This window comes from Belonocnema kinseyi, chromosome 10 (genome assembly GCF_010883055.1).
Source record: "Belonocnema kinseyi isolate 2016_QV_RU_SX_M_011 chromosome 10, B_treatae_v1, whole genome shotgun sequence".
Lineage (NCBI taxonomy): Eukaryota > Metazoa > Arthropoda > Insecta > Hymenoptera > Cynipidae > Belonocnema > Belonocnema kinseyi.
Genome location: NC_046666.1, coordinates 12,772,266 through 12,791,514, shown reverse-complemented (window position 1 = coordinate 12,791,514; position 19,249 = coordinate 12,772,266). Strand labels below are relative to the sequence as shown.

The following is a 19,249-nucleotide window of genomic DNA, read 5'->3' as shown; positions in this document are numbered from 1 at the left end:
ATGAAAATACCCCTGTATAATGGCTTCTCCCCTGCTGTTGTGCAATTCGGATAGCATTCAACTCGCCATGTATGTAAGCCCCAGCGTGTCCACCCTGTATATAGGCTTCCAATGTTTATGTGCTTTTAAACAATATATGGGTTAAGAAATATGGGATTGAATTAATTACCCAGTGGGCACAAAATTTGGTAACATCTTTACGACATCGTTGCGACATCTTTACGACAACTTTACGACATCCTATGCCCATGTCGTTTCGGTGTCTTTGCGATGTCGTAAAGACATCGTCAGATCATACGACTCATTTACGATATCGTAAAGATACTTTAACGACATGGACATAGGACGTCGTAAAGTTGTCGTAAAGATGTCGTAACGATGTCCTAAAGACGTCGCCAAATATCTGCCGACAATTTTGCCAAATACTCAATTTTTATTTTATAAAAACACAATTCTTAAAACCTCCAACAACATATACATACTATAGGCATCTACGGACACTTTCATTTTCACCCAATGGTCGACGAGAAATTAGTTTTTGATCAACTAAAAAGGAACTTACAACAAAGTAGTTGAATTCTCAATTAAAAGATAAATTTTCAAGGGAGAAGCTTTACATTTCTAACAAAAAACACAAATTTTCAACAAAATACGGGAATTTCCAAACAAATAATTCCATTTCTAACTAAAGAAGATCAAGTTTTAATAAAAATATCAAATTTTAAACAAAAATAGAATAATTTAGTTCATAGTATATGAAAGTTACTATTCAATAAAAAAAATGAAATTTTCTACAGATTATTTAAAATTTTAACCAAAACAGGCGAATTCGACCCCAAATAGTAAAAGTTTTAAAAAAAGATGAATTTTCAATCACAAAGATTAATTTTCTTTTTTAAAAATCTTTTTTAACAAATAATATAATTTTTAACTAAATTAATTTTCAATCCAAGTACAATAATATAAAAAGTATTTAAAATAGGATAGAATTCACTTAAAATCAGGCAGGTTCTACACATTATATAGCAGAATCTCTTAGCGATTAACATTTTTTAAAGTAAATTATGCAAAATATTTTTTCTGATCTAAGTCAAAAAATGGAATTTGGACACCAATCTTAAGAATAATAAAAAACAGATTAATTCTTTACCCATAAGATTATTTTTAAATAGAAATATGAAGTTTCAATAAAAATATCAAATTTTAAACAAGGATAGAATAATTCAGTTTTTAGCTTATAAAAGTTAATATTCAATCCAAAAAAATTTTTTTCTACAGGTTATTTAAAATTTTAATTAAAACAGATGAATATGACAGCAAATAGTAAAAGTTTTAACAAAAAAGATTAATTTTTAATCACAAAGATTAATCTTCTATTAAAAAAATCTTTTTTAAGAAATAATATGATTTTGTACTAAATTAATTTTCAATGCAAGAATATTATTATAAAAAGTATTTAAAATAAAATAGAATTTACTTAAAATAAGGCAGGTTCTACACATTGTATAGCAGAATCTTTCAGCGATGAACATTTTTTATTGTAAATTATGCAAGACGTTTTTTTCCGATCTAAGGCAAAAAAATCGAATTTGGGCATGTAGGTTAAGGATAATAAAAAAACAGATTAATTTTTTACCCATAACATTAATTCTTTACAAAAGACTATTAGTTTTTAACCAACAATGATATAATAAAAATTTTCCTTAAAGACATTAATTTTTAATAAACAAAACAGAAATCAAGAAAATAGTTAAATCCTCAATAAACAAGATAAGATTTTAACAAAGAAAATTAATTTTCTACCAAAAAGACGAATTTTAAACCAAAAAAAATTAACTTTCAATTATAAATATACTTTTTATCCTAAAATTGTGCAGTTAAAATTTCAATAAAATAGTTGAATCCTCAATAAAAAAGATCAATTTTCAAGCGAATATTGGGGTTTTCAACTGAAAAAGATAAATTTTTAATTTAAAATATGAATATATAGTATATAGAACCAGAGATAGGAATATTTCTTTTTAGTTGAAAGAATTAATATTTAACAACAATTAAATTCTCAACAAATTAGTTCCAATTTATTAAAATAGATGAGGTTGATAATACATAGTTGAAGTTTCAAACAAACAGATGAATTTTCAACCAAGAAGATTAATTTTATTTAAAAAAGACGATGTTTGAAACAAATAATTGATTTTCAACACGAAAATATCAATTTGTAATTCGAAATTTCAATTTTTTACCGAAATTGGGATTTTTAAAGTTTCAGTTAAAGAATTTAATTTTTAACAAAAAAGGAATGTGCAACTTAATAGTTTTGTTCTTAATCACGAAGATAAATTTTCAACCAAGAAGACTATTTTCCTACTTGAAAAAGACCGTTAAAAAAAAATTAAATTTTTAACCAAAAAAGATCAATTTTTTTAAAATGTCATTTTTCTATCAAAAATGGTATAATCGAATTTTCTCTTAAATAAATTAATTTTTCGCTGAAAAATGAATTTCTAAAAAAATAATAGAATTCTCGAAAAAAATATGAAATTTCAATTAGGAAGTTTATTTTTCTACCAAGAAAGACGAATTTTCAACAAAATTTTGAATTTACAAATACTGTATGAAAACAGATGAATTTGTTTCCAAATAGTTCAATCATTAACGAAAAAAGATCGAATTTAAACCAAAAGGTTTAATTTTCTACCAAAACAGAAAAATTAAAAAAATTGAATTATTAAGTAAAGAGGTCAATTTTCAATTTAAAATATCAATTTTCATCAAACAAAGTAGAATCGAAATTTCTTTTAAAGAAATTGGTTTTTGATAATCTGAAAAGGAATTTTTTTAAATAACTGAATCCTTAATGAAAAATATTATTTTCAACCAAGAATATTAATTTTATACCAAAAATTACGAGTTTTCTACAAAATCTAGAAAGTTTCAAAAAAATATATGATGTTTATCTAAAAAATATCATTTTTCAAGCAAAAGTATTGCAAGTAGATTTTACCATTATAGATATTAATTTTTAAAAATATATATATATATATAGAAATTTGAAGAAAATAGTTGAATTTTCAATCAAAAAGGTTCGTTTTAAACCGAAACAGATAATGCTTCAATTATGAACTTTATATTCAACGAAAAAATGGGATCGTTCAGTTTTTAGTTAAAAAAATAATTTTTAATTTAAAGAAGTGTAATTAAAAAAAAATATCTGACTTCTCTGTCACAACAGATTGTAATTAAAAATATCAATAAATTTTTAAACAAAAATGAAAAGTTAAATTTTCACTTCAATAAATTAATTTTGAAAAAATAAGAATTATCCGAAAAATGGTTGAATCCTCAATCAGCAAAATAAATTCTCTGACAAGAAGATTAATTTTCCACTAAGAAATACGAATTTCTAACAAAATCCATAAATTTTAAAACAATTAATTAGATTTTTAACGAAAAAAGATCAAACTTTAATTTGAAAATTTAATTTTTTACCAAAAATGTCACAGTTGAATTTTCTGTTAAAATAAATTAATTTTCAACAAAAAAAAACAGTGTTATGAAAATTATTTCAAAGGAGATTGAATCCATTTAACATTGGGTAGGTTCTGCACTTCGAGTCGCTAAATCGATCAGGAAAGGAATTATGTTGTTTTTAGATTAAATTTTAACAGAAATTTTTTTTCGTTGTAAAATAAATTATATTTTTAAAAGATTAATTTTTACCTAATAAGATTAATGTTTTACAAAAAACACGAATTTTCAACTAATTACTTGATTTTTAAACTACAAGGGAAGGGTTTTTTGAAATTTTTTGGTTGAAAATTTAATTCTTTTGTTCAAAATTCTTTCTTTCTTTGGTTGAAAATTAATCTTTTTTGTTGAACATTTCTCTAATTGTTTTAAGGTAAAACGACCTTTTATAAATTCATTTATTTGGTTAAAGAATCGTTATTTTAGTTAAAAATTTATCTCTGGTTAAAAATTAAAAATTTTTCTTGAAATGCAGTTTTTGGTTCAATTTATTATAGTTTTAAAATAATCATATTTTTTAGTTTTTTGTTTAAAATTTATCTACTTATTTAAAAGTGTAACTATTGTGTTAAACTGTTAGGTGTTTGGATGAAAATTGAACTATTTTGTTGAAAATTCCTTAATTTTTTTAAACTGAAAATTAAACTTTTTCTTTTTCAGTGTAAACGGTTTTGTTAAAAATTTGGCTTTTTAATGAAAAATTTGCATTTACAACCGAATAGTTGAACTTTTAACCAAATACTTAAATTTCCAACCTACAAATATAAATTTTAAACTGAATGAATTTTCCATGAGAGATTCGAATTTAAACCAAAAGTAGAAAAGTTACTTTTCAATACAAAACATTAATTTATTTCCGAAAAAAAGAATTTGAAAGAAAATAGTACATTTTTTAACCAAAGAGATGAGTTTTCCACTAAAAATATTAATTTTTCATCTAGAAAAACGAATTTTCAACAAATAAAGAATGTAAGTTTTCAAGTATTTATTGGTATGAGGTATGAGGGATTTTAAAGCATTTTAAAAATCCAGAGAGTTTTTCAATAGATCGAGGTATTTCCAAAGATTTAATTTTTTTTAAAGATTTAAAAGATTCTAGGGTATTTTAAAATTTTCTAAAGAATTTCAATTTACGTCAAATGATTTAAAAGTTATGAGGTTATTTAAAAAAATGCAGAAGGATTTTTAAAGAGTGTAAAAGAATCTTAAAATATTTCAAAACTTTTTAAAGAATTGAAAATATTTTAGGATATTTGAAAAAGAATTTTTTTACAATAATTCAGGCATTTCACAGCATTTCAAAAATTTAAATGGATTTTTATTTTGTCAAGGTATTTTCAAAGATTAAAAAGGATTTTAAAGATTTGAAGAAATTTTTGAATATTTCGAAAGATTTCAACGGATTTAAAATGATTTAAAAGATTTAAGGGAATTTTATTTAAAAATATTCCTAGTATTTTCAAAAACTTAAAAAATTTCAAAGAATTAAAAAAAATTTGCAAAAGTTTGGAAATATTTTAGGGTCGTTTGAATGATTTGAAAGAGGTTTCAAGAGATTAAAAACATTCAAAGGAATTTCCAAGAAAATGATCAGATTTTATTTCCGAAGTTTGAAAGAAGTTTATTTTTATTTGAAACCCGAGGATTTTTTCAATTAAAAATTTGATGTGTTAATTATAATAAGTCTGTAATTATAATCATGATTATTTTATGAGATATGAATGAGATTAATAATAAATTTTAGTGATTTTGTCGAAATGTTTATTATATTATAATTTTTTCGAAAAAAGATCAGAACAAATGTCATTTTTATTATAAGAAAATTCGCATTGTTTAGAATGAACTACTATTACAAATTGAATAATGGATATTTTTTATAGTAAAAATCAGATGAATAAACTTTATTAATTTTTTACTAGAAATAATTTTATTATATTTTTTGTTGAAAAATTATTGAGAATGAAATTCTCAATGTGTAAAACTTGCCCCTAGAATATAATAAATGTGACAGAAAATGAAAATTTTATTAAATTCATTAAACGGCAATAATATATTCCTATTATGAAAAAATTTGAATTTTTTCAGCGTGTACGGTGATCCAGTGTGTACAAGTCGCTCCTATATTAAGAATCTTTTATCTTTTAAGAATCTTTTATAATTTTTGACTAGAAATAATTTGTTTATACTTTTTTGAAAAATTGTCAGAGAATGAAATTTTATCCAGTGTGTACCAGTCTTCCCTAGAGTATAATATTCACATAAATGATTGATTTAATTAATTCCTGGTTCTGAAAGCTGCAGTTTCCTATAATTTGCCTCACGTACTTTCTGCAATCTGCAGAATGTCATTCCAAATGGGAGCAACACGTGAGCGCAGCGCGCTAGCATGGTGTATTGATCTCGTGCTGACCTGCTACCATGTCCCATACAATCCAATCGCATTTGCCAAAATTCAGACTGGACTAAGTGAATTTTCACATTACATTAAAATCAGAAATTTCCATCTATATCACTATTTTTCACTCGTTTACTTGTATTAACATTATTCTTAATTTTATTAACATTTAATTTCAATTAAAGACTGGATTTTCAAATACACTTTGTTAGGGTATTTCTCTGATCAGGAAATCGGAAAAACTGGGAAATGACCGGGACATTTAATATAATTTTATTCATTAAAAATATTATTAATAAAGTTTTTCTATAGAATTCAATTCATCTTATATTATTAAAATTCAAAAATAATCTTCTAACTTTAAATTATTATTTATAGTTAATTTTAATTAATAAAAAGTATTCTTAAAACATTAATTAACTTATTAAAAATAATTTATATTTAAAATTAATAATTTTCACCCTGCTTATTTCTGTTTATCTTTCAAGACAATTTTTTAAGATTCTTGACAAAATTGTAAAATATTTTTAAATTTGTTAGATGTGCCAACAATTTCAAGTTTGAAAAGTATTTAGGACTTTTAGAAGATTTTAAGAAATTAAAAAGTAATTCTCAAATTTTTTATGACATTTTTCTAGTTTTAAAATATTTTGAATCTCCCCCAAACTTTTAAAACTGCTAAATATCTTCAAATATAATTCGAATTTTTTCTTTAATTGAAAAAAATTCTACTATTTAAAAAAAATGCGTTAAAGTTTTTCGGGTTCTTATTTGATTTTCTAAAAATATAATTTGAAATTTTCTTAGAATTCTGAAGACAACTTTTTCAATACTTTGAAACCTTTTAAATTTGGTCAAAATCTTCTTTTTTCGAAATCTTCAAACTTCTACATAAAAAAGTGAATAATTTTGAGAGTTAAATATTTTTTTTAATCATTTCAAAACTTTTAAATATCTCTTAAACATACTCAAATTTTTCTGAAATTTGCTAATCCTGCAAAATTTTAATTGTTTGATTAAAAATATTTTTCTCTCTTTTTCAACATTTAAGGAAATGATTTAAATGTTTAAAAATCTTTTTCAAGTTTCATTGACAGTTTATTATTTAAAATATATAATAATTTGAAATTTTCCCATAAATCCTAATAACATTTTTTTTCTTAAAAATATTTCAAAATTCGTCAACATTTCTATTTTTTTAAATCTTCTAAATATTCTAAAATTCCTAAATACCTTTGAAAATTATTCGAATTTTTCCTCAATTTTTTTTAATTCTTAAAAATTAAAAAATATCCTTAAAATCTTCCAGCTTCTATTTAAATGATTTTGAAAAATCTAAATATCAATTTTTCAAAATAAAATATGACTTCAAATTTTCCGAAAGATATGTAATTACATTTTTTTCCAATCCTTTGGAACCTTTTAAAATTCTTAAAAACCCTCGTTTTGCCAAAATTTAAAAAAATCTTTATTTAGAAATATTACATATCTTTATAAGTTCAATTTTTCCTTTTAAATGGTTTCTAAACTTCTAAATATCTCTTAAAATGATTCTAATTTTCCTGAAATTTTGTAATCTTGCAAAATGTTTAATGTCCGATTAAAAATAGTTTACACTCTTTTTTTTGAAATATTAAGAAAAGATTCAAATTGTTTAAAAATCTTTTTAATTCTCATTGAGAATTAATTATTCTTCGACACATCAAATATTTTTAAATTTTCTAAAAATTGTTAAGAATTTTTATCTTCTTGAAACATTTCAAAATTCGTAAAAAGTAAAAAAATTTTTGTGATCTTATCAATCTTCTCAAATTTCTAAATATCTTTTTAAATTATTCAAATTTTTGCTATTTTTCAAAATTTTTTGACATTAAAAAAATTTCCTTAAAATCTTCCAGCTTCTGCTTCAATAATTTGGAAAGTCTAAATGCTAATTTTTCAAAATAAAATATCGTTTAAAATTTTCCTATGAATCTAATCAAATTTTTTTCAATGTTTTAGGACCTTTTAAAACTAAAAAAAAATGATTTTTTTCAAAATATTAAAAAATCGACACCTAAAAAATGTGATACGTTTACAAGTAAAATTTTTTTAAATTGTTTCTAAGCTTCTACATATCTCTTAAACTTATTCGAATTTTCCTGAACTTTTGAATAAATTCTTTAAAATGAAAAAATTGCCCTAAAATCTTCCAGCTTTTGTTTTGGTCATTTGGAAAGTTTTGAAAGTTTCGACAGTTTGGGAATAAGTTCATTTTTCAAAATAAAATATCATTTAAAATTTTCATATGATTGTAAAGAATTTTAAAAATCTTTTGGAATCTTTTCAATTCCTAAAGAGCCTTTATCGAAATCTTCAGAAAAAAGTTTAAAACAAAATTTGAAATCTTTACAAGTTAAAAATTATTTTTGAATTTTTTTTGGAAATTTTAGGAAATAATTTGAAATAATTCAAAATCTTTCACAACTTTCACTCAGAAATCATTATTCAAAATATAAATAATTTTTGTTATTTGTTCATGAATATTTTAAAAAAAATTTTCTTTGAAACCTTTCAAAATGTTTAAAAAAGCTTCTAGATTTCTTTTTTTTTTCAAATATGAAAGTACTTACTTTTTATTTCTACATTTTTTTAAACATTTTCAAATTTTAAACTACATTTTCATCTTTTTAAATCTTGAAAACCCTTAAATATCTTTAAAAATAATTAATTTTTTTACAAAAAATCTTAAAATATTCTGCATTCACTTATAAATCTTCTAAATATATTTGAAAATCTGTCAAATTCTTCTGAAAAATATTTTAAAATACTGCAAAATTAACAAATCGTCCTCAAATCTTGTAGATTTCTTTGTGGATAACTTCGGAACACGTACAATTAATTTTTTTTAATCCAAAAATCGTTGCAAGTTTTTCTAGAAATCTAAAAAAATTGTCCATTCACAGTTTCTACGAAAAGATAGTTGAATTTTTGACCCGTAAATATGATTTTAAAAAAGGTTATTTAGTACAAATAGTTAACTTTTCAATTAATTAGTATAATTTTTAACCAATGAATTTTTATTTTCTATCGTAATAATTGAACTTTCATACTAAAAAAGATAATGTTTAACCCAGTTCGTCAATTTTTAACCAAAAGGATATATTTCAAACAATTCGCTCCTGTTTCTTCCTGTTTTGTCACGCCTGAGTGAACACCGCGAATAACCCCACAGCTCTTCTTACACATCCCGCGGCACGACGTCAATTCTCGGAAACTGTAAATCCAGAATCACTAAATCAAGATTCGACTTTAGTTGCATTTTTTACCGAATAATTAATTTTTTAACCAGATTGTATATTTCTCGCTCCCCTCCTTCCCTATTACTAAATATATTTTGCCCCCCCTCCCCAACGGGAATCATAGTTTATTGGCCGCCTTTTACGATTGAAGAGAATTTTATACTCATTATCAGATTATAGGGAAGATAGCTTAAGAATTAATATCAAGATTAAACACAAAGAAATTAAACAGTTAATGCTGATTTCAATCACTCTTTGATAGATCCGTTTTTCAATTGTAACTGATTCATATCATGTGTATGATATGGGAAATTGTCAATGATTTTCTTAAATTTGTAAATTTAATTGGTTTTTAACATTTACATTGTGATTAAAATTAAAGAATGAATCTTTTTTTCACATAAAATAATATTGCACAATATTTAATCATGTAAGTATTTATCAGATACTATATCTAAAACCATTCACATATGTTAAAATTTTTTTTAAATACAATTTTATGGAATGGCACAAGGAAGATACATACTTGTCACAAATTATTATTTAAATTAAACAATTTGGATTTAAAAGCCTTATAAACTGTAAATTTAAAAATCAAAAGTTTTAGAGAACAAAATTTTGTATCAGTTTTAAAGCTTCGATCATCCATACACCTCACTTCCATACGCAGGACCATAAACCTAAGATTTTTTACAAAGTACCAATAAACCTCACATTGATACGCATTACCATAAACCTCAGATCGATATGCAGCATCATAGGCCCCAATTGGGCAGCCCAATTAGTTCCCAATTGGGAAACTCTCTGGGTTGTAACGGTCAGCCCAACGAAAGCCTAGATTGGGGTTTATTTGGGCGTTAGTTGGGTATCCCACTTTCTGCCCAATTATTAAAAAAAGGGTACAATTATTGAATTCCTAAAGTTAAAAGTAATAAATAATAAGTATTTGTTATTGTTTTTTTTAATTTGACGCTACTTCATGATTTAAAAACTCTTAGCATCCTCTTATTCCTTCTGACCTCCATCCTCGTCTCTTCCAACAGTCAGCTCATTCCTAAAAGTATCTGAAGTTGTGTTTTCTGCAATATATTTGGTTTAGAACAAATACTCAACTGAGTATGGGAAACAGCAAAAATCGATTACTTATTTTATTCATTTCTACAAAGTAAAAACGAAAGAACTCTGCAAAAATAACCTCATTTTATGGAAGCTTGAACGGATTCGGCTACAAGAAAAATTGGCATTCGCAAACTGCTTTAGTGCAGACGACTGAGCCTGTCTGCGGCGTTGCGGCTCGCGCAGCCGCACAGTGCACACGTTAACCAATTCAGGCGGGGTTTTCAAAATTATAAAATGCTTAGTTTGCAAAAAATGTTTATTTATTATTGTTTCACTTGAAAATGTTAATATACTTTGCTGATCTCTTTGATTTTTTTTGAGGAAATATCGATTTTAATGAAAAGCGTATGTCTAATTCAGAAACAGTTCCATTATTTTAAGCATATTAAAAATATTTATAAAAATATTATATCATTTAAATAAAATAATTTGTAAATTAATTTCACTTTTTTAAATTGGGCTGCCTAGTTGGTGCCCGACTGGTTTGCTCCGATAGTGTCCACTTTGGGCGTTCACCGACTTTATCAACATAAGTTTTGATAATGAAAAATTCGAAATAATTGGTAAAGTTTCAAGATTTGTGTTAGATTGCACCTACGTAATTATTTAATGAAAATAATTTGTAATTTAATGTCACTTTTTGTTAATTGGGCTGCCCAGTTGGGGCCCGATTGGCGCCCAATTATTAGTTGGGCTAAGTTGTACCAAAAAATAGTCGTACCAAAAAATCGGTACAATTAGACAATTTATAAAAACCTAAACACTTATAGAAGATATCAAAATTTGAAATAACCTACACGCTTTAATTGTAATTATATAATAAATATACTGCACAAAACAATTAGACCGCGTTTTCTTTGATCCAGTCCAGGAATTCAGATACTCTAGTATAAACCGTCGGATACTCAGTTTTTGCACACCCATTTGCCCAAGAAACAAGACCAACGAGCTTGCCTTCCACAGTCAATGGACCACCAGAATCACCCTGTAAATAAAAAAATTAATTATTTGAAAAAGTGAAAAAGATTGAAAATTAATTTGTTTTAAATTATAATTTTTTAGATTTAATTATTTAACAATAAATAAAAAACATACGTGACAGGATCCTTTCTCGTCCACTGGATCATACGCACATATTTGAGAATCGTGAACAGAAAGACCCATACTTTCATATACACTTCTACAAAATTCTTGAGCAGAAATTATAAGATCAACTCGTTGCAAATGATCAGGAGGAGAACCACCCAGCTGTAAACGAAGGTTTATTTAATGAAAATAAATTAAAATTCGGCATTTGAAGATTACTTGGGATAAATAGTTATTTCAAGATCAAGGAAAAAATATGCCTCAGCCCGGATTTGAACCCGGAGCGCCACTATACATGAGTGGAGCGCTGAAAAATTACGACACCAACGCCTAAGAGATCTGTTATTATTTTTTGAATTGAAAAAAGTTGAATGGCGGAAGAAACAATTATTCAAAATAATTAATCTTATTTGAAATTAAACGATTAAAATTTTAATTGTAAACTTGTAAATATTCCTTGAAATGTAATCTTTTTTTTGTGAAAAATAATCATTTCTAACGGAAAAGACTAGCATAACGCAACAAGCAATTATTTCAAAAAGTAAATCTTCTTTGAAATCTAATGCTTTCTTTTAAATTATCCGACTTCCTGTAAAAACGATAACATGACCTCAAACTGTTCCAAAATTGAAAATATATATTGAAATCTACATTGAAAACTGCTACCTTTAGCTAAAATTGTAAAAAAAAAACTTAATAGTTTTTTCAAATCTAATGATTTTTTACTAAAATAAATCCATTTCTGGCGTGAAACGACAACACAACCAAAACAAAATTCAGAGATGTGAATTTCTTTAAAATATAATTTTTATATAGAAAAAAAAACTTATTCCCGACAAAAAGATACTAAAATCATCAAAAATTGCTTGAAGATTCTAAATCTTCTTCAAACTATAATGATTTTGTTACAAAATACCCATTTTCGATGTAAAACGCTAACGTAAACCGCTAACATCTAATTACCTTGTTATGATTTCTGTAGCATTGTTGTTAAAAAATTCTTCATTTTATTTGAAATTTAACAATTTTTTAAATTACAAGTTCGAGAAAATTGTTCAAAATTTTAAATATTATTTAAAAAATAAGTTTTGTTTTTGGTTCAAAAAAATCATTTTTCTTAAAAAAAAAACAGCATAACCTCAAAATATTTCACAATTGTAAATCTAAATTGTAAACTATATCGAAAAACACTAGCTTAATATAACATTGTAGAAAAATTGAAATATTTCTCGGAATCTAATAATTTTTTACTAAAAATTGCAATTTCAGGTGTAAAACACCAACATAACCTAAAAGGTTTAAAAGTTGTGAATCTTCTTTTAAATCTAATTTGTTGTCAATAAAAATATCAATTTTTGATCAAAAACATTAAAGTAATCCAAAATTGTTTAAAGATTTTTAATCTTTTTAAATTTATAATGATTTTGGTTTTAAAATATCAATTTTTGTTGCAAAACGCCAACGTAACCTAAAATGAATAAAAAATTAAGAATCTTAAAATTTTATGATTTTTGAATAAAGAATTGAATTTCCGACGAAAAACTCCAATACAATTCGTAATTGTACAAGCCTGTAAATTGCATTATTGCAAGAAATAATTAGATTTGAACCTAATGTTTATTTAAACAATTTCAGGTTGAAAAATGGTACATATTCTTTGAAATATTATAATTTTTGTATTAAAAATAACAGCAGATTTTTTTAAATTGTACAAAAATTGTTATCTTTTTTGAAATATAATTATTTTTTACTAAATATACCGATTTCTGGTGCAACCCACGCAACCTAAAAATGTTAAAAGATTATAAATATTGTTTAGAACTTTAATCGATATTTTCGGTAAAAACCACTAGCTTAACCTACAATTATAGAAAAAAACTCATATTTTCTTTTAAATCTTATGATTGTTACTGAAAAAAACGGATTTGTTGCAAAACCCTAACATAACCTAAAATTGTTGAACACATTGACAATCTAATTAAATTTTCGTTTCTGTTGTTTATAACAATTTTTTAAATTGTGAACATTATTTGATCAATAAAAAAAATGAGCATGAATAAACTTACTCTAAGATTGCCCCAGCCAGAGACAACAGCCTTCTGATTTTCAGAAACGATTTGATTAGATTTTGGAAGAGAAATCATCTTAAGTTCATCACTGATATTGAATGGGACTTTCACCTAAAAATAAAATATTAAAAATGGTCACTATTGAAAAAATCAAAGTAATAGATAATCATTTTCAAAACCTTTCTCACTTTTAATAGAGCAATATCATTTTTCCAAGAATTGCTGGGATTGTATTTTTTGTGAACAATTATTTCTTGGATCTTATGTGTTGCTTTTGGATTGCTCAATTTCAATGTACCAGCTACTACTTTAATTCCAGAAGCAATTTGTCTGAAAATAATTTTTTTAATATACAAAATATTTTTTAAACAATTTAGGCTTTAAGGCCATGTGCCGAGTGGGTCACGTGATTAGATTCCTACCTTACCGCCACCTTTCTTATTTCTCAACTTATTTTCACACGAAGCTTCACATCGAGTTGAAAATTTGGGATTTTAAATAAAAAGTACTAAGAAAGGTGGGTCTGGCCCGAAACTTTAATAATTATAAAAAAAGCAAAAAAAATATTTACAACAAAAAACTTTGTTTATGATTATACAAATTTAGGACCAGACCCACTATTCTTAGTACTTCTTGTTTAGTATCTCAAATTTCCAACTCGATGTGGCGTTTTGTGTGAATATTATTTGGGAAATAAAAAAAGTGGCGGTGAGGTAGGAATCTAGTCACGTGACCCACTCATCACATGGCCTTAAGTATTGCCGTGCGGTTTCTTAAGTGTTCGCACGAGAAAATACGTTTGCAGTATGCTGGAAGCGGCTCACGCACGATCTGTTCGTGCACACACACAGCCCGCCAACGAATCGCTTGCGAGCTGGCTATATACCGTTCACCTATCGGTCCGGTACTCGAAACAAATTCGCAACGTCGAAAACTTTTGCGTCTCGAGTGGCGATCTGATATGTGAACGGTACGTAGCCAGCTCGCACCGCAGCAGCGCGGCAGATGGCGCATGATTGGTTGGTGCTCTGTGTGCGTACAAGGCCGGCTCGTGCGTGAGCTGTTTCCAGCATACTGCACACGTATTTTCTTGTGCGCAACTTTGAATAGCTTTATTTTTAGTGGGATTTTTAATGCGGAACTTGGACGACGCACGGCCCAGCGCATGGATGTGGAGTCACATTCTGAATGGAATCAAATCCATACTTAAAGGTTAAAAAATAAAATGAAATTATCTTACCCTACAACACAGTGGGCTGCAGTGATGACATAGTTTTCATTTAAAACTGAACCTCCGCAAAAGTGAAAGTTGTATGTAGTTTGAAGAGATACCTTTAAAGAAATAATTCAATTTTAACGATTACTTTTTCTTTTATTTATTTATAGTATTCTACACCAGTTATAGTGAATTAATTGTTTTGTAATATAATAAATTTTTTCATTGGAAAAATCTACTGGTTTGTAGCAAACCTGATAAGGTATTTCTCCAGATTTAGCATCTTCTCCATTGACAATTCTGGGAGCTAGTGGATTCCATTCAAGTACTCGAGCTGCAAGTAATTTTTATAATTAAGAATTAATTTAATTACTGAATCATTGATTTTTTAAAGAATTTTTGTATTTCGTAAATCTTCTTTGATATCTTTTGATTATTAAATACAAAATTCTAAACATTACAAAAAAAAAACAAGAATCCAAGGATCAAATTTGTGATTAAAAAAATAATAATAATAAAGGATGGGAGAACACGATAAAGAAGGGGATTTAAATGTTGCCTTAATAATAATAATTTTGATTGAAAAAGCCAAATTCTGGTGTATCTGCCGACAAAATAAAAAATCGTTGAATCCTCAAACAAAATATATTTTAATTTTAAACGAAACAGTTGTAGTGAGATACATTTTCAATACAAGATGACAAATTTTTAACAAAATTGTTGATTTTTTTAACAAAAAAGATTTTTCATTTATAAAATAAGGAAAACATTAGTCAAATTATAAATAGTTTGAGAGAAAAGAATACTTTTAATGCAAATTAAAAATTTGGAATAAAAATAGGAAATTATTTTTAAAAATTTCTTGAATGTACAGACATTTTTCAAAGTTTAAAAATATTTTGAATCTCTCGAAATTTCTAAAATTCATAAATATCTTTTAAACTGACAAGAATTATTTCTAAAGTTGTTTAGTTTCAAATTGTTTAAAATATTTTATTAGAATTTTAAGTTATTCTTGAAATTTTTTAAATAGCGCTAAATATCATTTAAAATGATTCGAATTTTTCTTAAAATTTCGAAAAAAATCTATAATCTAAAAAAATTGCCTAAAATCTTCCAGATTGATTTTTAATTCTTTGGAAAATCTATTAACATTTTTTTTATTCTTTTTAAATATTGAAAAAAACGTGTTAAATAAAAAATCATTAAAATTTTTAAAAATCTTTTCAAAAAATTGGTTCTCTTGAAATCTTCTACAATTTTGAAAAAGCTGCGAAATTTTTTGCTCAAAATCTTTGAAAATCTACAATTTATTTTCAACAAAATTACTTTTGAATACTTAGAAAACCTTCGAATAAGTCTCTCCAACTTAATCGAATTTTAAAAACAAATTTTGAAATTTTGCAGAATTGAAAATTTTGGCTTTAAAAACTGGTACATTTTACAACATTTTAGGAAATCGTTAACAAAATTTGTTTCGCCTTGAAACCTCTCGAAATATTAGAAAATTAAATATTTTACTTCTCTGTCTTTAAGGATCCAAACTTTGTTCTATTTATTTTTATTTTTTGAATTTTTTTTTAACATTCAAATATTTCTAAAAAGATTTTGATTTTTTATAAAATTTCGAAAAAATTCTGTAAAATTAAAAAAATATTGCCTTCAAATCTTCTCGATTCTTTCCTTTATAATTTTGCAAATATTTTGGAACATTTTTAAAGATTTTGCAACATTTATAAAAATTTCTTAGAATAGATTTTGTGAAATAAAAAATCATAAAAATTATTATCGAGGAATCTTGAGAAAATTTTTTTATTCTCTTGAAAGCGTTCAAAACGTTCGAAAAGTTTATTAATATTTTGTTTGATATCTTCAGAAAAGTATGTTTTGTTGTAAATAAAATTACTTTCGTATCTTTTCGAAAATGGTAAAGGTCCTTCAAACGTATTCGAATTTTGTCTAAAATATTGTAATCTTGCAAAATAAAAAATGTTGTTTTTAAGTCTTCTAAATTTCAAGACAAATTTTGGCAAATTAAATCTTATAAAAATTGTTCGTAAATATTCTTTTAAAATGAATTTGTTAAAATTTACAATCACTTCAAGCATTCCAAGGAATCTTCAGAAAAACATTTTTCAAGAAACCTTTCAAAATATTAATTAAAAACATTGCGAAATTTAATTTAAAAATTGTAAAAATCTACATTTTGTTTAAAGTTTTTTTGAAAATTTAAAAAAACTTCTTAAACATTTTTCAAAGCTATTTGAATTTTTTTCGAAATTTTTGAAAAATTCCTGAAAAATTAAATAAATGGTCTCTAAATTTTTCATATTATTATTGGATAATTTTGGAAATCTGTTGCCATGTTTTTTTTTCTCTTTACACCTTTTAAAATTCTTAAAAAGTTTCTAAATTACAAAAGTCTTCAAAAATATTTTGAATTCTTTTGCGAAATTTTAGGAAATCATTTGAAATCTTGAAAGAACATTTTGAAATATTTTCTTTGAATTAATTTTTTTTAAATTAATCAATATTTTTTATGAATCCTTAAGAAATAAATTTCATTATTAAAAAAAATTATAAATCACAAAAAAGCGACAAAATTTTATTTTAAAATTTTCAAAAGTGTTCATTTTTCTTAGTTTTTTTTTCTTCAAAAATTGCCAACTGTCTTACAAAACAACCTGAATTTTTTTTAAATATAAGAAAAATCTGCAAAATAAAAAAAGTCTCCAAATCTTTCAGATTTTGTTTTTCTAATTTTGAAAATCTTTTGGAATGTTTTGAATTGGTTTTTAATGTTCTTTAAAAATAAATGTTATAAAATAAAAAATGATTTTACATCCCTGAGAATATTAAAAAATTTAGATTTTTAAAAGTTAAAAAAAATATTTATAAAATTTTGTCATTATCTTTTAATAACATTTGAATTTGATTTAATTTATTTTAATTTTGCAAATAAAATTCCCTTTAAAGCTTCTAGAATCTGCTTTGATAATTTTGAAAATCTTTTGGAATGTTTTGAAATCTTTTTCAACATTTTCTTAAAATATATTTTTTAAAAATTATTTTGGGTAAAATAAAATTATTTTCGTATCTTTTCAAAAATTATAAATATCTTTCAAACATATTAGAATTTTTGATGAAATATTGTAATCTTGAAAAATTGAAAAAATTTATTTTTAAGTCTTCTAAATTTTACGACATTTTTAAAAAACGATTGAAATCTTCTAAAAACTCTTTTTAAATTAATTTTTAAAAATTTGCAATCACTTTTTTTTAAATTAATTTTTTTATAATTCGAAAGACTTTATTTTGCTTAGCTTTTCTAAACAATTTCCAAATGCCTTTCAAAACAAGTTAAAGTTTTTGTAAAATCCTTAAAAAATTCTGCAAAATAAAAAAATTGTCTTGAATTCTTTCAGATTGTGCTTTGATAATGTTGAAAATATTTTGGAATGTTTTGAAATGGTTTTTAATATTCTTTCAAAATAAATTTTTTGAGATAAAAACTCATTAAAAAATTTCCAAGTCTTTAGAAAATCTTAATATTCACTTGAAACCTTTCAAAATTTTATAAAAAAATCTACAAATTGTTAAAAGAAAATTTTCTTTCCAAAAGTTTAGAAATTATTGTTTAATAGCAAAATTTGAAACAGAACTATTTCTTAATATTAAAAAATATTAGAAAAATTAACTTTCATCAAAAGTTATCAATATGAAACTATTCAGGTATGACAAAAAAATAAAAAAAATTTATTTTTTATTTTAATAAGATTTTTTTTGTTAGTTACTCACCATTAGAGAAAGCCAGAAGGCCAAAACCGAACAATAGTTTAAATATCATTACAAACTTTTGATTGATGGCAGACTGTTTATTCCTAATGAAGAAGAGTATTTTATACTCAGAAGATAGTGAAATTGGAAATATGGCGGTTAAATCAGAATCAAGATTAGATGTAGAAACGGAAATAAATCCCTCTTGATAAATTCCTTTGTCACTTTTATAATTGATTTACTATCATTGCATTTCGACGATGATAATTGTTACTGATTTTTTTAAGCTGGAAAGCTTGATCGGTTTTATAATTCATACGCCGTATGATCAAAATTCTTTATAACAAAAAAAAAAAAAAACAGTGCAAAATTATTTGTTTTCATCGCACTGGTCGATTAAATATCTTTTATTATCTGAAGTTAAATAAAAAGGAAGATAAAAAACTAATAAATTTTACTTTTATATATAACGATTTTTGGCGAGTCTAAATTAATAAAATATAGCACAACAAAATTATTTTAACATTCACATATATTTTTAGATTGAATTGTTATTTATTGAATAAATTAATATGTCTTTTTGAACTTTTAAGAAAGTTTTAACTTCAAAACGCCTAATACAAAATTGGGTCCTACTTCAAATTCTTTACGAAAGGATGAATCTTGAACCAAGGAGATCACTTTAAAAAAATGATTTAGGTAAATGTTTGTTGTTAAAGAATGAACCTTTTTACTACAAAAATTAAATTTCCAACAAAATAATTGAATTTTTAATTGA

At 24.6% G+C, this 19,249-nt stretch overlaps 1 protein-coding gene across 1 annotated transcript; it reads right to left on the bottom strand.

Annotated features, from left to right (window-relative positions):
• Positions 1-10,838: 10,838 nt before the first annotated feature.
• LOC117182045 (chymotrypsin-2-like) lies at positions 10,839-18,542 on the bottom strand. Its single transcript, XM_033375069.1, has 7 exons — positions 18,493-18,542; positions 14,949-15,028; positions 14,719-14,810; positions 13,667-13,808; positions 13,476-13,589; positions 11,419-11,571; positions 10,839-11,308 (listed from the first exon to the last, which is right to left on the bottom strand). The coding sequence occupies exons 1-7, from the start codon at positions 18,539-18,541 to the stop codon at positions 11,165-11,167; spliced, it is 774 nt and encodes a 257-aa protein (XP_033230960.1). The 5' UTR covers position 18,542; the 3' UTR covers positions 10,839-11,164.
• Between the last annotated feature and the right edge of the window lie 707 nt (positions 18,543-19,249).